General features: G+C 42.8%; 1 protein-coding gene across 1 annotated transcript in view; it reads right to left on the bottom strand.

Moving 5' to 3' along the window:
* MYO7B (myosin VIIB) overlaps window positions 1-20503 on the bottom strand; it is an 80376-nt gene that overhangs the window by 2002 nt on the left and 57871 nt on the right. Inside the window, exons 30-46 of the mRNA XM_056850333.1 lie at window positions 20038-20205; window positions 19026-19143; window positions 18803-18929; window positions 17814-17983; window positions 16992-17173; window positions 15957-16084; window positions 13331-13488; window positions 12452-12605; window positions 11196-11351; window positions 9965-10070; window positions 9474-9587; window positions 9092-9179; window positions 7777-7883; window positions 4798-4983; window positions 3698-3814; window positions 2057-2140; window positions 1138-1257 (exon numbers count right to left, since the gene is read on the bottom strand). Of these exons, the coding sequence (XP_056706311.1) occupies window positions 1138-1257; window positions 2057-2140; window positions 3698-3814; window positions 4798-4983; window positions 7777-7883; window positions 9092-9179; window positions 9474-9587; window positions 9965-10070; window positions 11196-11351; window positions 12452-12605; window positions 13331-13488; window positions 15957-16084; window positions 16992-17173; window positions 17814-17983; window positions 18803-18929; window positions 19026-19143; window positions 20038-20205 (2283 nt within the window). The remainder of the gene's footprint in view (window positions 1-1137; window positions 1258-2056; window positions 2141-3697; window positions 3815-4797; window positions 4984-7776; window positions 7884-9091; window positions 9180-9473; window positions 9588-9964; window positions 10071-11195; window positions 11352-12451; window positions 12606-13330; window positions 13489-15956; window positions 16085-16991; window positions 17174-17813; window positions 17984-18802; window positions 18930-19025; window positions 19144-20037; window positions 20206-20503) is intronic.

Here is a 20503-nt window from a genome sequence, read left to right as displayed (position 1 = left end):
CCGTTCGCGTGCGTGGCAAGTCATGGGAAGGGAGAAGAAATTTGCCTGCATGAGGGGGAGAATAGATCCAACTCCAGGGAGTTTTTCATGGAAATTTTCAACAGAAAGGGTGGGGCAAACGCAAAGATCGCACCAACTCAGGTTTGAGATGCTGCGGGGATGCTGTGAATTTTGTGGTCAAATCTGGACCAGCCATGAAAAATCAAAAATTAGCAACGAGGCAAAACAACAGTGAAACTGCAGCAAACCTCTGTGAAAAAATGACCCTTATTTATTGCACAGAATTGTACCCAGAGTTGCACTGAGTCCTACCTACATCCCTCTGTGCTGTACAGCAGCTAGGGTTCAGCTGAACTCTGCCTGGCACCAAGTAAACACCCTCCCCATGTCCCCTGGCTGTACAGCATTGAGATGGTGGAATGCACTGCCTCGGAGGGTGGTGGAGTCCCCGTCTTTGGAGGTCTTTAAGTAGAGGCTAGATGGCCATCTGTCAGGAGTGCTTTGATTGTGGGATCCTGCATGGTGGGGGGAGGGTCGGGGTCACTGGGGATGTGGGGGGGAGTTAGTTGTTAATTTCCTACATTGGGCAGGGGGTTGGACTAGATGACCCTGGTGGTCCCTTCCAACTCTATGATTTTATGGTTCTATGAGAAGGCTGGAAAGGATATTTTCTTGTAAAGAGGAACAGACTTAAATAATGGTGTCGACACTATCCCTGGGAAAAGACAGGTGAAATCTTATTGGAGCTTTCATGCATTGGCGGAGGATCACAATCCTCCTGCTCCCCTTGCCTTGTTGGAAAGCAGGTTCAGAGGTTACTATTTCACTCTGTGCCAAGCAAGTTAGCCATACCAGAGACAATACTGCACGATTTGATCATCTGTCTCAATGCATCTCTGGCTAAAACAATTTTTGGTGGTTATTCGCATGAGCACAGCAACACGTTTGTCCTCTGTCAAACTTATACAAGTAACTGCTGCAACGGTGGCCAAGTGTTATTTTCACAGTGCAGCAGTCTTTCTAGAGGCCGTTTTGGCCGCTCTCTGGGGATCAATGTATAAATGTCTGAGCTGGTCCTCTGAGGATCCTCTTCAGTGAATAGTCTTAACCACATCTGAAATCACAAGTTTTTCTTACCAATGATGTCTCACAAAGAAGTCGACTGCCTCGTACCAGGTTCCCTATGGTCATATGGAAATATGTGCTGCCACTACTCCAGTTGGAGATTTTATTGAAGGGGTAAACTGTCAAGATGTCCTGCAAGCCAAAATAAGCATTACGTACATGATTTATTTCTGTATGAAAAGACCTTTATGGCTTAAAAGAGGCAGCAGTTCAATGGGGGCAAATTTATATTTTTCTATTCAAGGACATCAGCTTGTGAATTTCAGCTTGTGAAGAGAATTCAGTGTAGACACTTCTTAGTATTATCCTTCTCCCCACTATATACGGCCATTACTTTAAACGGGGTTGTTTCTAGTAATGACTGCCTGGGACTTCCCTTCGATCCAGCTCGTCCGGCCCTTTAATGTTATCTCTTAAATGTCATCTTTCTTCCAAAGTGTATCTGAAGAAGTGAGCTCTGCCTCAAGAAAGTTTATTCTGGAACAAATGTTGTTTGTGTTTAAGGTGCTTCTGGACTTCTGTTTTATTTTGTTATCTCTTAGCCAAGCTTTTACTTATTTACTGTCTGACAATTTATCTTCCTTCCAGGAAGCCAACATGTGATGGTACTTGTTTTGCAAGATTCTCTTCCCTGAGCACACAGATTTCATGCTTATCCCCTTTTTACAGAATTGCTTTTAGACTTTCCTGATGATATTATTTGTAACAGTAAATAAAGAAATGGCCAAAACCGGAACAAGCTGCTTTAGCTAGTATATAGACTTCCTTCAACAGAAGCAGGAGACCTGTGTATCCGTCTCCTGCTGCATCAGGTTGATGCTCACCTCCCTTGATGCTTTTACCCTAAGGGACTTTCCTAGTAACCTTGCTAGCTTAGGTCAGGTTATATGGCTGTTTTTCCAGAAGCCAAGCAGCAAAAACAAACTCTTACCTTAGTTTTTGAATCTATTAAAGATACTCCTTGTTTGTTGATAGCAATCAGGACAATGTCTGGAAAACTTGGCTCTGAGGTTTGCTAGAGAAGAAAAACCAAAAAAATGGGGGCTACTGGTAAGGAGCTATTTCTTATCACAGACATTCTCAATATTCACTAATTCACCTTCACTTTATATTAGTGTTACTTGCTATATATATGCTGAAGGCAACTCATTTTCTAAAATTAAAAATGATGGATAAAGCAAAGGTTAAATGCCCCTTCCCACCTGCCTTCTCTTTACTCCAAATTGCCCTCCCAAATGGTTTTGGTATCCACAGGGTTTCAAATGTATGTTTGCCTTCATAAACATGTTTGACACCCTGCAAGAGGGGAAAGTCACATAAGAGGAGTCATTTGGATGGGGCCAAAAAAGACTGAAGTGCCCTTCTCCAGTCTCAACCATCCCCTTCTGAATTAGGTTTTCATAAGGTGGGGGGAACCTACCATTTCACAGGTTTGTATGTAACACATAAGATTGAGCATGTGTTACATATACTATCTAGATTCCCTTTTGTACTGAATTAAAAAAAACAATTTTATTAACAGTTTTTATAAATAAATAATTTAGTGGATCCAACCATTATCCAGCCTTTCTCTACCCTAATGGACCTTCCTCCGAGGGAAAACCCACTTAAGGTGGAGGTAGGCTTCAAACTTGAGCCAAAAGGAAAAGTGGGGTATAAACATTTAAACAAATATCGCTCAGCAGAGTGGTAGGATCCACCCCATTAACAGCAACGAAAATATCACAATGTATGAAAAACATGAATAGAACAGTATTTCAGCACTAAGCAATGAACAAGTGATGACAATAACAAAATCAATTTGAAAATACACTGTTCAACGTCAGCACACTAAGCAAAAAGACATAACGAAAACTGGCATATTGTATATGTGCAGTGTCTAAATCAAAAACAAAACCAGAAAAATAACATCTATAATACCACTCCATAAACTATATCAATTTATTTGGAACCCCTAAAATTAGGCAGAAATTTGGATGCAGAGTACATCATAACATCCCTGTTTAAGACTAGCTGATTACCATCTTCCTCCTACAGACAAATTTCCTGCTTATTATCCCTCCCAAATTTTTGAAAAAATACATGAATTATGCCTGTTAAGTACCGTAGCTCTCTGTAAATGCAGGTAATTTATCTACAGTATTCTGGTGTGGGGTAGTTTTTGACATGGAATTCTAAGGTCTATTCTTCATGACCACTTCCAGCCAATGGGTGTCATATCTCAAGGAGGTTGAGTGATTCATAGCCATACACAGACTGTGCAGATCAGTTGTTCCCATGCCAGGGCAACAGTGATTCTTCTAGTACTTGAGATGATATACCAAAAAGAAGGCCCATGCAACATTTGATACAAGGCATTGGGCTTCTTACAAGTGACACGGAATATGGTACCTGCATCTGGAATTTAGCATGCACAAAGGATGCCAAATCTGAATAGATCATAAGAATGGGATGTCATTTTACTGAAGAGAATACACAAGCTCATACGAAGCATCAAAGTGGCACATGCTTCCATTCTGTTGAAAGTTTTAAATCTTGTGGCAGCCAGAAACATGAACATTTTGAAACTTACCTTCACTTCAAAGAAGGCTGAGCCAAATGTTGGCCAACGACAGATGTACTTCAAGAAGGCAATCTTGGCCTCTTCCTCAGTTTTCTGTTCATGTTTACTGCAGGCAGAAATAATGTTCTGTATAAGACATAAACATGTGAGTGAGTCAAAACTGTAGGCAGCTTTTCTCTGACCATAGTTTTGGATTCAAACAAGTGGGGATACACAAGAAATTTGCAGGAGCAGCCATCCCATTATCCCTGCCTCTGCTTCCTCCCCTGTCCCCCATACCTTCTGTCACTCCCTCTCTGTCCCCCCACCCCATCACTATTTCTCTTGGTCTCTCTCCTCACACCACCTCCTGTCACTCTTCTTCTCTCTTTCTCTCCCCAACACCTGTCAGTATTTTGTTCTCCCTCCCCGCAACAGCCACTGATTCACTCTTCCTCCCTAGTTCCTACTGTCATGCGCTCTCTCACATACATGTTGTCTCTCTTTCTCCATGCTTCCTCCCATCATTCTTTCACTTCCTCTCCCTTTCTCTCTTGCTCCCCTGCCAGCTACTGACTACAACAGTTCGTCCTCTCCCCCCACCCCAAGTGCTGCCACCAGAGAAGTAGCAAATGCAGGCCTGGCTGCCATCAACAATTCTTTGCTCCTTGACTCCCCACCCCCCATCCTCAGCACAGTGCTCGGCTGCTGTCTCTTCCCTCCCATCATCAGCATGGCACTAGCCTGCCTCCCCACCATCCTCCTCTTCTGGCAGCAGTTCCTCCTTCCCACCATGCCCCCACCAGTGCTCCAGCCCACATCACTGCTGTGGCTGTGTTGTCTGCCCTTGCACTCTGGTTGGGGAGGGGATTTAAACCCCTCCAATGATGTTTTTAAAGTTTTCAGATTTTTCTGCAAACCTGGGGGCATCCCCCAAGTTTGCAGAACTATCTGTTTTCTGTCGGTGTGGCCCAGATATAAGTATTCACAGCTTGGGGTGCACTTGACTATTAGATATATGTCGAAGGAGGGAATGTTATGAATACAGCTGTGGCAAACAGACAACATACACCACGATATATTCCTTGAATCTCCGGAACAGAATTCTTCACTAATCAATGGGCTCTTACCCTTCTCCACTCCTCTGGAGACGTTGTTCGGATCAGGTTCTCAGGCACTAGTTCCTTCAAAGTTTTGGGGATTACTGTCTGCTGCGTTTGACAATTCTTAAACTGAACTTTGAAAATCAAACCACCTAGCTGGATGGCATCCTCTTTTGTGCACTTGTGATAGCCTCTTAGATACTTGGGCAGTTCCTGAAAGATACAATAATTGATGATAACCATTCTGCATTTTGAGGCATTGACGCGTGCCCCCCCCCCCACCGCCTACTCTTCAGTTTTGCTGAGGCATATGTGTATGTGAAGGAAAATTTGCATTGGTTTCATGACATTATAGCAAGCTGACACTACATTTGTCCTTGTAAAATCAAGCCATTGTTTATGATTGATGAGAATAGCATTGAAGGGCCTTGGTTTTAAAGCAAAGGACCAACAGACCACAGGGGCTCGAGAACCTTTTTCACCAGTTTCATGGTGGATATACCTGCAGTCACAGACAGGATCAGGCTTGAGGACCTTCCAATCTTAAAAGTAAAGGGGATTTCCTTGGGAGCCAGAGGCCTTTTATACAGGGACTTTTCCGTGGTCACCCCCACCGACTGCTTCAGGGCTTCCTTTTGATTACGCATGCCTTTTCCTCCCATCAGAAGTCGCCTTGCTCTCCCTGTGCATTCTGTTTTCCAGATACTGTTTTAGCCAGAATCTGGAAAATGCAGGGAGAGTGAGGCAACCTCTGACGGGTGGAAAAGGCATGCATAATCAAAAGGAAGCCCCGAAGCAGTCGGTGGGGGTCACTGCAGGAAAATGTCCCTGCATAAAAGGCCACTAACACAGTCCACCTACATGTGAATCTTCAGCCAATACTGAGTTACTGTCTTGGATGTTATTATTTATAATAGGCAGACAAAAATTTCTTAACAAATAATGATCACATTATGTCTGCAAGGCTTAAAGAGACAATAGTGGCTCTCGCAAGGGCAGTGCTGCGCTGCCAAGGATCTCCCATGGTTCATGGACTGCTTCACCAGGTTGATATCTGCACACAAAATATACGAGAGACTTATACTAACCAGTACTACAACAAAAACCCAATATACCAGTTGTTTGAATAATTGAGAATAAACTTTACAACATAGTCACTTACCTGGTTGAGTTTTAAACTGTTTGTACTTTGTATTTGTATTGGTTCACATAATTGTATTTCTATATATGTGTGCAGATTTTAGAAAAGGTTTTAACTAACCACTGATGAAGGCCCTAGAGGCCGAAACACATTTGGGTTTGTGGTTACAAGTATCAACCTTAAGTTTGGCCATTGTGCCATTTTAATGCTTTTAAAGAATTTTAAAATCTGTATAGCGCTTCTAATCAAATATATTTGTAATATTTCCACATAGACTTACATACATTTTCCTCTCACCCAACCCCGGGTACCCATCTCCCATGGTTCAGCCACCCAACTTGTGGGTTTTTTCATGTATCTGCATAACGCCATCCTTGATTTGTGCACAGTCCATTAACAGCATATTCCTTCCATTTAAAAAAAATCTCCTTTGTTTTAAAGCTTTTTAAAAACTGGTATTTCCTGGACACTATCAGCACGAGCAGTTTCTTGTGTCTGAAGGGGAAACAGCATAATTACAGGACTTTGGTGGAGCCAGTCTGAATTAGCTTTCATCTGTAACTGCAAGGGGCTGTTAGGATAACAAAAGCAAATTGCCTGTCTTTTAAACAGAGGGGATATCTGGAGGTTTGGAAGTGTGTTTTTAAAGGGGTTTAGAAGGTATTGGGTTACTCCTATGTAGCATTAGGCATATTCGTGGAGGTTTTTCTTGTAAAAATAGAAGAAAATCCCCCACATCTCATCCGTCCTTTTGGACAGTGCGGAAGGGATTGCTCCTCTAAAAAAAATTTAAAACATCGTGGGAAGAAAATCCTGAGGGTCACATGAGAATGCAGCAGGGGGAGCTTCAATGCACATCAGGAGTGAAAGGGAAACCACAGCTAGCAATGGAGAGAAATATTACCCTCTGCCATCTAGAATCTCCACTGCAAGTGTGATTTCACACACCATGGCATTAGCAACCTGGCCACCATGGAAAACCACCCCAGTGTGAAAGCAGCCATGTTCACACAATTCCCTCTCCACTGGAATTGAGTTGTTCAACTCCTTGTTGAACCTTATTTTAGAAGGTTTCTTTTGAGCCTCCAGTTTAACACAATGAATCAAACTGGAGATAAGACAAATTTCTGTGCCAAAACACTCCTGAGGCCAATATTTGACTGCCTCCTTAGTGTATCACCCTTCCAGTAGGAAAAAATGCTGCCTGTAATTCAGTTGCCGATTCATCCCTGAAGTAAACTCCATTAGTTCTAGGCAAGGCCCTTAAGGTAACCCTTGCCCAGCAACAACAAGGGAGAATGTGTTATTTTTACTGCCAAATTCTAGAGACCTGAGACATAATCACACTTGTGTCTCCAGCTATCCTCAACCAGGTCAGGGCCTTTTTGGCTCTGGCCCCAACCTGGTGGAACACTCTGCCAAGTGAGATACAGGCCCTGTGGGACTAATCAATTCCGCAGGGCCAATAAGACAGAGTTGTTCCACCGGGCATATGGTTGAGGACAACAACGGTTACTATCTTGCCGGCCTCCCTATCTCCTCCTTTCCCCATTATTATTGGAAACTTTATAAAGAATTATCATATGCGCAGAGTAATGCTGCCACCATGAGTCAGGCCACTGTCATTTTAAATGCTTTTTTAGTTTATTATATGAATTTTAATGGCATAACCTTGTTATAAGCCGCTCTGAGCCCAACCTGTCAGGATAGAGCAGCCTAAAAATCCAAGAAAGTATTATTATTATTGTTGTGGTTGTGGTTGTCCTCCTGGTTCCCACTAATTGCTCTGTATAAGCAATTCTTACACCAAGGAAAATGCCTCGTCATCATCCTCAGTGGCATGCTACAGCCACCAACACACTTACCTGGTGGTAATGAAAGATGCAGTCAGCCTTCAAGTCCTTCCCAGGAGTCACATTTAGCCATAATTTCCTCATGAAATATACCTGATAATTCACAGTCACAGGAACCACTAGGAAAACACAGTTGTAGAGATTTCAGCGTGTGAGAGGGAAGCCTTTTATTTATTTATTTACTGAATCACCAGGATGCAAGGCAGACCACACAAAGTGAGTAAATACAATCAACAGGATGAGACATTCAAGAAACCAGGCAGTAGGATTGTAGAAATCTGGTGTCAACCAGAAATCTAAAAACAGAACTGAAGCAAAGTATAAGAATTGACACATTAAAGGATGAGACATTCAAGAAACCAGGCAGTAGGATTGTAGAAATCTGGTGTCAATCAGAAATCTAAAAACAATATAAGAATTGACACTTTAGATGATGCAGAATTACACAGCGGGATCCTATTTGTGTGTGTAAAGTGCCTTCAAGTCGTAGCCGATTTATGGCAAACCCTTTTGGGGTTTTCATGGCAAGAGACTAACAGAGGTGGTTTGCCAGTGCCTTCCTCTGTATAGCAACCCTGGTATTCCTTGGTGGTCTCCCATCCAAATACTAACCAGGGCTGACTCTGCTTAGCTTCTGAGATCTGACAAGATCAGGCTAGCCTGGGCCATCCAGGTCAGGGTGGGATCCTACTTACAGACAGCTATATACAGTAGTATATAGACCACAGTTTCTAATTATTTATCCAAGTAACTTTGTGAAACATTTTGTACAGTTGCAATCCTACTACCTGCATAGAAAAGCCCTCTTGAATAATTCAGTTTTGTATAGTTTGTGGAAAGCCAGGAGAGAGTGGGAGCCTCCCTGACCTCATCAGGCAGGCCATTCCATAAGGTGGGGGGCCACAACGGAGAAGGCACATGTATGGGCAGCTGTTGATTTTGCCTGTTTACAGGTTGGCACCTGCAGAAGGCCCTGCTCAGATGAGCGAACTATCATGGCGGAGCATAGTGGACAAGGATGGACCTTGGTCTGATCCGGCTTTTCTTATGTTCTTAAATCACTGTTTTGCAAAGCTCAGCCAGCCAATTCTTGCTGCTAATAAATTCAGAGGACAATTTTCTGCTGTGTGGTTGCAGAAACCGCACCGTGGCAGCAAGTCACACAACTAGAAGATATGAGATAAAGAGAATATGTATAGACAACACACCTGGGGGCAATCAAAATAAATCCAGAGAAAGGTGATTAATCCCTGAGGTCACAAGCACTCGCAACTTTCCTCACAACTGCACCAGGTTTAGCTCCACATCCACCCACTTCCATCCATACCCTCTTTGCCAGGCTTGTTCTTCCGTATCCAGTCTGTCACTTGCCTCAAGGAGTCAAAGAAATAATCAGCTTCATTCTGACTGATCACCTAGAAGAGACAGAGGAATGGGAGGCCAAGTTAGCCCACAGGGTCAGGTCTCACCCCATAGCTCCCTCTGCAGGAACAGGAACATCCGGCCTAAAGATCTAACTCGACATGCTGGCAGCATGACTCACTGTTCAAAACATAAGTCAAGCCGAACAGAAATTGAGCAGAAGCAGCAAATGGCAACACATGCCCTTCTCACCTACAAGGGTTAGTTGAAACGTGGCTTATTATCAGAGTAGAGAAGCAACCAAGGGAGCCTGTCAGTCTCATACTGCTGCACTCTGAGCCCATTACCTTGTCTGCAATCTTGACAAAGAGGCTGAATCCTTCCCAGGAACTCAGTTCCAGCTTGCTGGCAATGGTCTGACACAGAGTCCGCACTTTTGTGTGTGTCCCTACTTGAAATACCTGGAATACGACAATGGAGACCAAAGTGAGAAGACCAGATGGAAGGAAAATAGATTTTCACTGGCCTGATGCAGGGACTGCTAAGAGCTGATCACCTGCTTCCTTGGCAATGAGCAACAGCAGCCATTAATGAAGCAAAATATGTAAGTCCATGTAGAAAGGAAGCAGATTGCCAGATGCTGGGGAGAAGCAATAAGAGTATTGTACTGTTTGGGTGACCCATTCAGGGACATCTATTTGGCCACTGCTGGAGAGAAAGCTGGTCTAGATGGATCTTTGGTTTGATCCAACAAGGCAAGTCTTGTGTACACATGATATGAAAAGCAGCCCCACACAATGAATTAGCAGACATGTGCAGGTAAGACAGCAATTCTCACCTGCTCTGTATCATTTGGAAAGTAAACCTGGTGGGAGATCTTTGTGATGTTCTTCTGGATCGCCTCCACTTCCACACTGTGAGGGGGCCACTTCCGAGAACCACTCCTGGAAAACAGTCCGTGCACACAGACAACTCAGAAGTAGGCATGGCATGGGCTCACTTGGGGGTGCACAGCCTGTTAAACCTGAATATCGGGTCACTTACCATACACCCCTGCCTAATAAATATATCCTATGAAGATATCACAGGTTGGAAGGGCCCAACCAGATGAAACGGGCATCCTTATGTTTTTATTCATTTGCTTATGCTCCACTGCTTTAAACAGTTTTGTCCTGGCCAACTCCAATGCACTTCAGAATTTTGTGATTGACCTTTCCCATCACTTTGTTTCTCAGGTAATTTTTGGAGAAAATACCCATTTGTTCCTTTGGCATTTTCCACACCAAAGCTACAGACAAATTAATCTTCTTGCTTCAAATCCAGAAAAATCCACAGGTATTCTGTTTAGTGCAAGTGAAACAGTACTTGCAGAAGTGAACTTTCTGATCCCCCCACCCCCGTGACAGCCTGATATGCCACTCCATCACACCAGTTAACCCAAGGACATACAGTGGGGAGTTGCCAAAAGAACTAAGAATCAGTGAAAACCATCCTCCCCTTTTCCTCTGGCAGAAATGCCCTCCATCAATGGAAAATATAGTCATGATCCAGACTACGCAGAACAGCAGTGGACAGCAGTTGGGAAACAGGCTGGATGACACAAATGGCATGAATGTCAATAAGAGATAGATTAGGAAATGGGGGGAAAGGAAGCTGTCTCAGAACAAGTAAAATGCTACACAGAGTCTTCACTGTGCAGACAAGCACAAGATAAGGAGGAGCATGAAAGGAGAAGAGAACCCAGAGAGAGGGTGAGAACAAATAGTATTCTACTACAGGATCTAAAAGGAACCCCTTGGGTAAACTGCAACATGGCCATGAACCAGAGGTTCAGGTTACTCACTCCTCATACAGAAGGAATTCCTAGGCTTTCATATTTTTTGAAAATTACATGATATACCTCATATATAGGGTCGCCATGAGTCGGAAACGACTTGACGGCACTTAACACACACACACACCTCATATACCAGAAATACCTTTCCTATGAGCATGTACTGTGGACACAGAAACCTTACTGAATAGGGGTGAGGGAATCAAAAAGGACTTAGAAAGCATTTATAAAGTACCTCATCACCCTCTGGATTCTACGTCTGCAATCTAAAGCTAGGTCCTCCTTCTTACGAGTCTCCATGAACTTCTGAGCATGTTTCAGCAGAGATTTACTAGGAGGGAAAAGGCCTGTGCAGAGCCAGAGTAATTGCCAGCCCTTGTTCACGCTGTACCTGTAGTTTTGACAAATAATTTCAAAGCTTTACTGTACATACAGTGTTCATACAAAAGATTATTCACCCATCCCAGCAGGACTTCAGACTTAGAAATCCGTGTATTGTCACCAGGAATGAAAGTTTCTGCTGTCACCCACTCTGGAGAATAGAAGCAAAGAAGAATGGAAGTCAATTCCACTAGTAGGCTTGCCTGTGAGGTGCTAGCAGGTCAGCGAGACCTTTTTCTGACAATGAAGTATAAATAAATACATATTAAGAGGTCCCAGCGAGAAAGGTGGGTTACAGCAACAACAACAATTTAACATGGTAAATAATCATGGCAAACTTTAACATTCCAGTGAACAGATCTGAGGAGGCACCAAATCCTGACTATTTGGATGGTGTATCCTGATCACACTTCTATAGCTGCTTGAGAATATGATCTACAGTTAACTGAGGAAGGGGGGGGGAGAGAGATCACCACTACATACACTTTTCCAAATAATACAAACCAGCATGTCACAGATTAATTATGCAATTTAAAAGGGCTACTAAGGTAGTAGCACTTCTCATTGGCTTCTCAAACTTTTTATTTCATATCTGGTACCTTATAAACCAGAATTAATGCCAATGGAGTCATCCACCATATAGCCATATATCAGCCTTAAATATGTGTGTAAGTCAAATCACAAACCAATGTCTGGTGACCCCAGCAAGGGACTTTCCAGGCAAGTGAGAAGTGGATGTGGTTTACCATTGCTTTTTTCTGCAGAGTCTTCCTTGGTGGTTTACCATCCAAGTATCAACACTGCTTAGCTTCCGAGATCTAATAAGATTGGGGTCTACCATGCTGCCTTCCCTCCATCAGCCTTAAATACCAAAAACAAAAGTAGAAGAGAAAGATTTAAAACACTGTGTTCTTAATTTGTGTTAATTTTACACCTCCAGCTTTCTGATTATGATTCTAAAAGCAAAAGTTGGATGGGAGTGGTCTTATGTTTCAAGCCTTGGATAATCTGAATATTTATAAGAAATCAGGATTTGTGGTTTATTGTGGATTTTGCTTGGTTTTGACTATGATCCTGCAGGAGATGGTCAGCAATGCTTGGCCTTGTTACCTGTTGCTGTTCTCTGTGAGCTGCTTCATGATCTGACAGTAGATCTCATCACGCAGAACTTCCTCCTGAATAGCCACTACAAATATCTGGTCAGTGAGCTCTGCAGGGGATCTCTCTTGCTTTGAGGGGTAATCTCCCATGTATTTCATGATAGGTGAGCAAACAGATAAGGAAAAGTTTATGGAGAAGACACACAATTAAAATCAGTTCCGAGCTAATTTTAGAGGCTGCATATCCCTCTTTTTCCAATGACCGGCTAAGCAGTCTGGCAAATAAGGTGAACATAACAGCACACTATTTACTAGTTTGCTCCACTTTCTGTAGCCGTTAACCACTCTCTCAATTTTCTTCTTAGCATTATTTTGATCAGAAATAAATAATATAAGCCCTACCAATCACCATATTGATATACAGTTGTCTCTATGTTTCTCTTGGAATTATTGAATGTCGCTAAGTGGATTGGCAGGCTACCAGGGACTGGGTGCATTCACCTGACCCCCAATCCTCTGCCTCCGGGGCAAAATCAAAACTGGTCCTACTTTCAGCAAATAATAAAAGACAGCACCATCCCAATTCACTTCTTATGAGAAACATAGAGAGTGTATTGTAGTGGTTAGACTAGGACATGAGAAAACAAGGTTCAAATCCTCGTTCTGCCATGAAGCTCACTGGGTGATCTTGGACCAGTCATTTTATCTCAGGCTTGATATGAAAAATAAAATGTAGGGAAGAATGCCATGAGCTGCTTAGAGGAAGGGTAGGATAAAATTGCCACAGACACATATCAGGAAAAGTAACATGAAAGCCAGTTCTGGAGAAACAATTCACTTTCAGTGGTTAATGAATAAATCATCCTCAGTATAACCGTAGATAGGATATCAATGAATGTCTGGCAAGCAGAGTCCCAAAGGTCTGGATTGGTGCACACCTTCTTCAGTAAGGGCTGTTTCAGGGGCTCCCGGGAGTGAGCCCACAGGGGACTCCGCCCACGGGACTTGTGTAAGACAGCTCTGCTGATGGACTCCTTTTCGGGAACCCTGGACAAACACAGAAGAGCAATGTTGTCTCAAAGTACTGCCCGGTCTCTGGCAGCAGAGTGCTCACACATCTGCCTTTCTGGCCCAGATTTGCTTACAACAGAAAGAACCAGCTACTTGGGTTTGACTTTAAATTCTGTTGCCACATGGTAGGAATCCACACTGCTCTGATAACATCTACAGGAAAGAATCCCCTGAGTTAACTGATGTGGTTACTTCCCAGGTGATTCCATCCTATAGCTATTACTGAAGCAGCTGGAGTGTCTTTGGCAGTGGGGCTTGTTTCTCAGTAAGCATCTGTCCCATCCCCCAAATCTAGACTTGCTGATCTACTGGCCTGCCAGCCAGTTTGCCCATTGAGCCAGCAACCATGACACAATGTGAGATTCAGGCATGTGGAAGCCAGACTCTGAGAATATACTAATTGGTAGTTAAACAAGCCAAATGGTGTAATGGGTACACTGAGAAATCTAGGAAACTTCCCATTCTACTTTAGAGCAGGGCCTTTGGCCCTTGTTCCTCCAAATCTGCAGTACTCTGGATTACAGCACACAGGTAAATCAGCAGAAAATGCAAGATGGCAGACAATAAGGGCAGAATGTTTAACCTTCCAAAGGCAAGTCAGTGATACTTTTACAAAGACATTTTAATGAAGCAGCTACTCTATACTCAATATTTGAGAAGAAATTAATAAGAATAAAAACCATATAACTAAGGCATTTTAAAACCACCTTTTGGCAAGCAACAGTTACTATCACATGGAAAACCAGTGCTGTCCAGGCAAATCCCACCATGCTTCATAAAGATGATTTGTCTCCCACAGTAACTAGGACTGGTGAATGGAATAAAACTGCAGACCTTGGCAGAGGCTAGCAAAAGATGAAAACAAGAACTAGCACTGCGATCCTAGCATATCTGCTGGCATACAATTTCTTCCTGGATACCCTGCAAAAAGTGTCTGCAAAGCCAATCTGCAAAGATAGCATTGTATGGTTCTAAACTGAGATAACTGTTGAAACAGGCTATGCTAAGCACTTTTTACAATTAGCCTTCTTTCTCCCAACTTCGTCAAGAGGAGCTTGGTGCCAGCTCTGCCTTACAGCCTGGTGACTATAGGGAAACGAGTGGCTAGAAGAGTGCAGCATAGGTCTGATTTACCTAATCCATATTTTACTTATTTATTAATTCATTTTAAAATTCAATCCCGCCTCTCCCCGACAGGTCGGGCTTGAAATGGTTTACAACGATGTAATCAACATATAACCAGTTACAACACAATAATACATATGGTACATATAATTTCCTATTAAAATGAATAAACTCAGCAATTTATATAATATCAATTGATCCACGAATCGGTAAAATCATATACAAACCCTCCGTAAGGAGAGAGAAGGCAGGTGGGCAAAATGGAACCAGGCTTAGTTGTACCAAAGCTGGAGCAGGGAGGCCAGTTTCAATGGGAACTGTTGCTGTCCTCAGCCATAGGCCTGGTGGAACATCTCCATCTTGCAGACCCTGCAGAACTGAGCTAAGTCCTGCAGGGCCCTAGTCTCATTCAACAGAGAGTTCCACCAGGCCAGGGTCAGAACCAAAAAAGGTTTGGCTCTAGTCGTGGACAGCCAAATACTTCTCAAGCCTGGGACCACCAACAAGCTGTTATTTGACAAGCTTAATGCCCTCTGAGGGGTGTATCTGGAGAGGCAGCCCCACAGCTACGATGGTTCCAGACCGTTAAGGGCCTTAAAGGTCAAAACCAAAACCTTAAACCTGATCTGGTATTCAATCTGGAGCCAATGCAGCTGGTGGAGCATTGGTGTAATTTTGGCTCTCCAAGGGGTCCCCTCGCCGCTACATTCTGGACCAGCTGAAGCTTCCAGATCAGGCCTAAGGTAAAGAATATCAATAGGGAACACATAGGGTTGCCAACCTCCAGGTACTAACTGAAGATCTTCTGCTATTACAACTGATCTCCAGCAGATAGAGATCAGTTCCCCTGGAGAAAATGGCCGCTTTGGCAATTGGACTCTATGGCACTGAAGTCCCTCCCCAAACCCTGCCCTCCTCAGGCTCCACCCAAAAAACCTTCCACCGGTGGTGAAGAGGGACCTGGCAACCCTAGGAACACAACACACCCCAAGAGGAATTTCCATCACATGGAAAACAAAGTGGAAACTGCAACTAAGATGGGCTCAAGCACAATGTTCATTTATTCTCAGATGTACTCAAAATGATGCGTATGACAAATCTTTGAAGAAACAATGGTGATTCTATGACCGTAGGCAGATCATGAGAGGGAGGGCATTTTGGCCATCTTCTGGGCATGGAGTAGGGGTCACTGGGGATTTGTGGGGGAGGGTAGTTGTGAATTTCCTGCATTGTTCGGGGGGGTGGACTAGATGACCCTGATGGTCCCTTCAAACTCTATGTTTCTATGATTCTATGAAGAGGAAGTTCTGCATGTATACCTGAAGTGCTCATAGGAGAATTCTTCAAGAGTATATGGTTTCACCTTCAATTCCTCTTCCTCAGGCTCCTCTGTGCGAGAGTTCAATGATGCCAACCGCCGTTGTTCAGGTGACATCATCAGTAAACTCTGAAAAGATATTTGGCCTGGAACAATCTGTGCTTGTTGTCATGGAGGCAACATCACCTCAGAATTGGACATGCCTGTGCTAACAGATTCTCCTCAGTAAAAACCATACGAAGTACCCAGCCTAACAACATTTCCCAAATGTATGCCAAAATGGATGCCTTTATGGGGTGGGGAGAATGCAATAGCATTTCACAAGGCCAAATATTGCCAGAGAAAAAAAATTAAATTCCTAGAATTCAGTTTTTTTAACTATCTGAAGTCATGCTGCAATACTGATTTACCATTTCCTTTTCAATTTAAATAATTCTCAAATCAGAGATAATAAGAGCCTTAGAATAAAATTTAAAGCAACAAGATACTAATGAAAACAGTACATGAATTCACTAAACACACAGCAATAAAACCAAAGTGTCAAAACTAATAATATCAAAGATTAAAAGTCTGCCTAAAAAGAAATGTCATAGCTACATGCCTAAAGAGGCTGGAGCAGGCTAACACTGTGCAGCCCACCAGTTAAGATTCTCATCTCAAGTATTACTTTTGGTGTCCCTGCCCACAGAAGTGAGATAGGAAGCTTCTTGGTGGTAGCACCCTACCTGGGGAACTCCATCCCCTTTGAAGCTTGCCTGGTATTTTACTGGCATTTGGACACTAGGCCAAAACATTTTCCCCTCACTCAGGATTTATCCAGCATAGTCATTTCCATCACTCTTATGGTTCTATGATCACAAGTTACTCTTGTTTTTCACTACTAGTCACAGTGGACACATGAACAGAGGGTATATTGCAGCATGTCCAGAACCGAGCATTTGTACATTTTTTCTGAGTATCAATATATCTGTAATACCAAAGGAGTGAGGAATGGTAGCTATTTTTTCAGTCAGAGGCTGCATTAATTGCTCCTTACCATTATTTGACTCGAAGGTTTTGTAACAGAAGGGATGATGTAGATAGCCTCTTCTGAGACAAGCCCAGATTTGTTGGTTCGCTCATTATGAGCATGGACCCAGCCTTGACTTTCTTCTGGTCCTCTCTCACGGTTTAGAATAAGCAAATCCCCCTTCTTAAAAGCCAGGATTGTTAAATCCTCTGATGAGCAAAAAGACAAATAACGCATGCTAGTCAGACAGGCCATGGCAAACCACCTCTGAACGTCTCTTGCCTTTAAAATCCTTCAGGTCACCATAAATCAGCTGTGACTTGATGGCACACACACACACGCACACACACACAGTCAGACTTTACATATCAGAGAGAAAATCTAAGCAAGGGAGACATCATCAGCTGACAGCAGTTGAGGGAGGGGCCATAACCAACCTTCCATTGATAATTTCTGCCGCTGACATAGAAGAACATGAATTAACATCAATCAGCCAAAAGAGAATCCCAAACCAGCCACCCACTAGTCCCCACTATTTCCCCAGACAGAGAAGTGACCAATCTGGATTTAAACAAAGAACTTCAAAGGGAAGGTATCTACAAACACAAAGATGTGGCAGTTGTTTTACTGGCTTTGCATCACAGAGCTGTGTTATTTATGCCATTTGGGCCAGCAGCATGAGAATTGACACAGTCAGGCATACTGATGCAGAATACCTAATTCTTTCGAAACCTTCTGAAAGCATAAGTATCTGCTATTACTTTCTTCTACTGGAATAAAGTGTCACACCAGACCTTTTGTTTTTTTTCTCCTGACACTCTTTTGCCAGAGCAACCACCCTGCAGTTACCTTGCTGCCTGCTCTCTTGCATTGCTATAGCATATTGTGACCTCTTCTTTAGTCCTTCCAGAAACGTGACCACTAGTTCTGCGATGGCAACACTGTTGACTGATGTCAAGACAAATTCTTCAGAACGCAATGTGGTAAGGGTGCAACTTTGCCCAAATGTCTTGACTGCCCTGTGGGTGACAAAATAACCCAGCTTTTAGAGATGTGAGAATGCGAATCTCTGCATACAGCGCTAAAAAAAAAAGAGCTCACACTATTCAGCCAGACACATGATAGAGTGTTTTAGCACACATCAGAGGCAAGAGGGTGAGAAAAAAATTAATCTGATGATATTTAAACTTGGAAACTGAATCACCTTGTCCTAGGAAGATGTCGTTTTTTCAGTTAAGCTTCTCCATGTTTCTTATCCTATAACAGTAATTCCTAGTCTGGATGTGCATAATGCTAAGTAGTGGTGCTGAAGTACAAGCTGCAAGAGGATGGAACTCCCTTTGTGCAGAAGGTTCTCTCTAAACCTAGAAATTTAAAACTTTCTCCTCCTTCCTCCTTTTGCAGTTGTGGTGACAGGAAAACAGAGGAATCAAGCGCAGATAGTAGTATAAAGAGGAGGTACTTCCAAGGATGCTGTATATGGAGACTGTGGTACTGTGTTGCATGTAAAATAAGCCCACAAGGGTCAAAGCGGCCTCTCTGCAGTGGAGGGCAATCTCATGAATGGTGCATTGGATACCACACTTATCATACCACTCTAGCTACAGAAGATTTTCAGCCATACCTCTACTGCTACTGGTTTTACCATAAATTAGGAACATCTTTCCTAACCCTTTACGTTGAAATCAACTAATTATTTCTAAAGTTCCCCTCTCTGTGGAATGTCTATTTTACATCAAGGTTTCCTAAGTCCTATAATGAAAAGCACTAAAAAAAAATTCCTGAGTTGAATTTTGGCAGAGATGCAGCCACATTCTGTCTGGTCCAAGCAGACTTACCTGATGGTATGAACGCCAGTAATTTCTGGAAAGGAAAGGTCTAGTAGCCTCTTTTCTGAATCATCTAGAAAGTAAATACCTTTCCAGTTAATTGCCACTATGAAATGGTTCTTTGGCAGGCTGGGCCCTGCAAATACAACAAAAAAGGTGCTGTAACAACCTAGTCTTGCCTCAAATATTCCTCCCTCAGTGCCCTCACCCACACCCAAACTGTTGGCATTACCTGAAAATTTGGTAACTTCAAAGAACCTAGAAAAGAGCAGGGGCCACTGAAAGCGGGCAAAATCCACCAACTGTTCCTTCACGCTCTGAGCTGAATGCCTGTCTTGGGTGTACAGAGCCTGCAATAAATTAGCAACATACTGGATTCCTTTGTGCATATCGCCCAGAAGATACCAAGAGAAGGCCCTCGCCCCCCCCCCAAAGTGTTTTTGAGAACCTGTAGCTAATGCTGACATCAAAGCTAGTAAAGTTCAGCAATTTGCAGAGAAGTTTGAACCTCTCTATTAAAAAATAAAGCAGACCTCTAAAAGCACCCAGAAAATGTAGATTCTAAACATGTTGACAACTCTGCTTACATATTTTCAAAACGTATACACTGCTTTTCAAAAAAAATATTCAAAGCAGCGTACAACAGCCAATTATAAAGCATACAAGTTTAAATAATATTACAAATAGTAAAGGCATAAAAAAACCAAATTCACACACACAAACAGCAACAGTGTAGCCTTAAAAATAAATTACCAGGAAAACAAACTGATAAAAATGCAAGCAAACTTAAAATCTATCCTCAAGGGTGCCATCCCAAAAGCTTTCAGAGCTGAAGGCACGACGGTCCAGGGCTCCACAGCTCTACACCTGGGCTGTCACAGGATCTTTGGTTTGCACAGACAAAAAAACTCAGACGTTATTTCTAAAGAAGGGATGAGAAGCCTTCTCAGTTTCTTCTGAATCTCCAAATTTAAGGTATGTGATAGCTGTTTGGGAAAGAGAGGCAGAATTGGGTTTGAATGTGGGGAACCCAGACTCAGATCCCTGCTCAGCTATTACACCCCTCATTTTTGTTTCTGAAATAATTAAAGGTATGGATGTGAGGGAATCTAATTCAGATGTAGCATGCTCCACCTGCAGATATATTGATCTCTCTTGGAATACATGGAAGGAACACATCATAAAAAGAGATCTAAATGAAACAGAAGTTCAAGTCAGTCCCTTTACCTGATGAGCGTACATACCTTGGCATGAGCATATGTAATGAGGCTCACCCACTTCTCCTGGGGTTTGGACCTTAGTAGCTTTGCTGGGATACACTCCTGGAGTATGTTCCGAACCAAGTCATTCTGGATGGACTCTCCAAACTGGACATAGCAATATTTGGCTCCTATCTCCACCAAGTCTTCCTCCTACAACAGTTATAGAGGTTAGGTGATTTGTTGGGGGGAAGTCTTAAACCTAATCTCTGTCATCTTTCAGTACCCTGTTGCCCGTATCTGACAAATTTGAGAGTAATCTTTTTCCATAAGGGTTGATGTAAGAATCTGTACGTCATAATGCATTTGGAACCATGAGTTATGCAAATGGTACTAAACAGGACATTCAAATGGATGGTAAAGAAAAACCCACATGGCAAGGAATGGGCTTTAGGAAGAATTACTATATATGCACCAGTTATTCCTCTGGATGATATAAGTGAATACAAAC

The sequence above is a fragment of the Euleptes europaea genome, chromosome 5 (genome assembly GCF_029931775.1).
Source record: "Euleptes europaea isolate rEulEur1 chromosome 5, rEulEur1.hap1, whole genome shotgun sequence".
NCBI classification, from domain to species: domain Eukaryota; kingdom Metazoa; phylum Chordata; class Lepidosauria; order Squamata; family Sphaerodactylidae; genus Euleptes; species Euleptes europaea.
The sequence above is the reverse complement of the archived record's forward strand: the minus strand, read 5'-3'. Positions and strand labels throughout refer to the sequence as shown.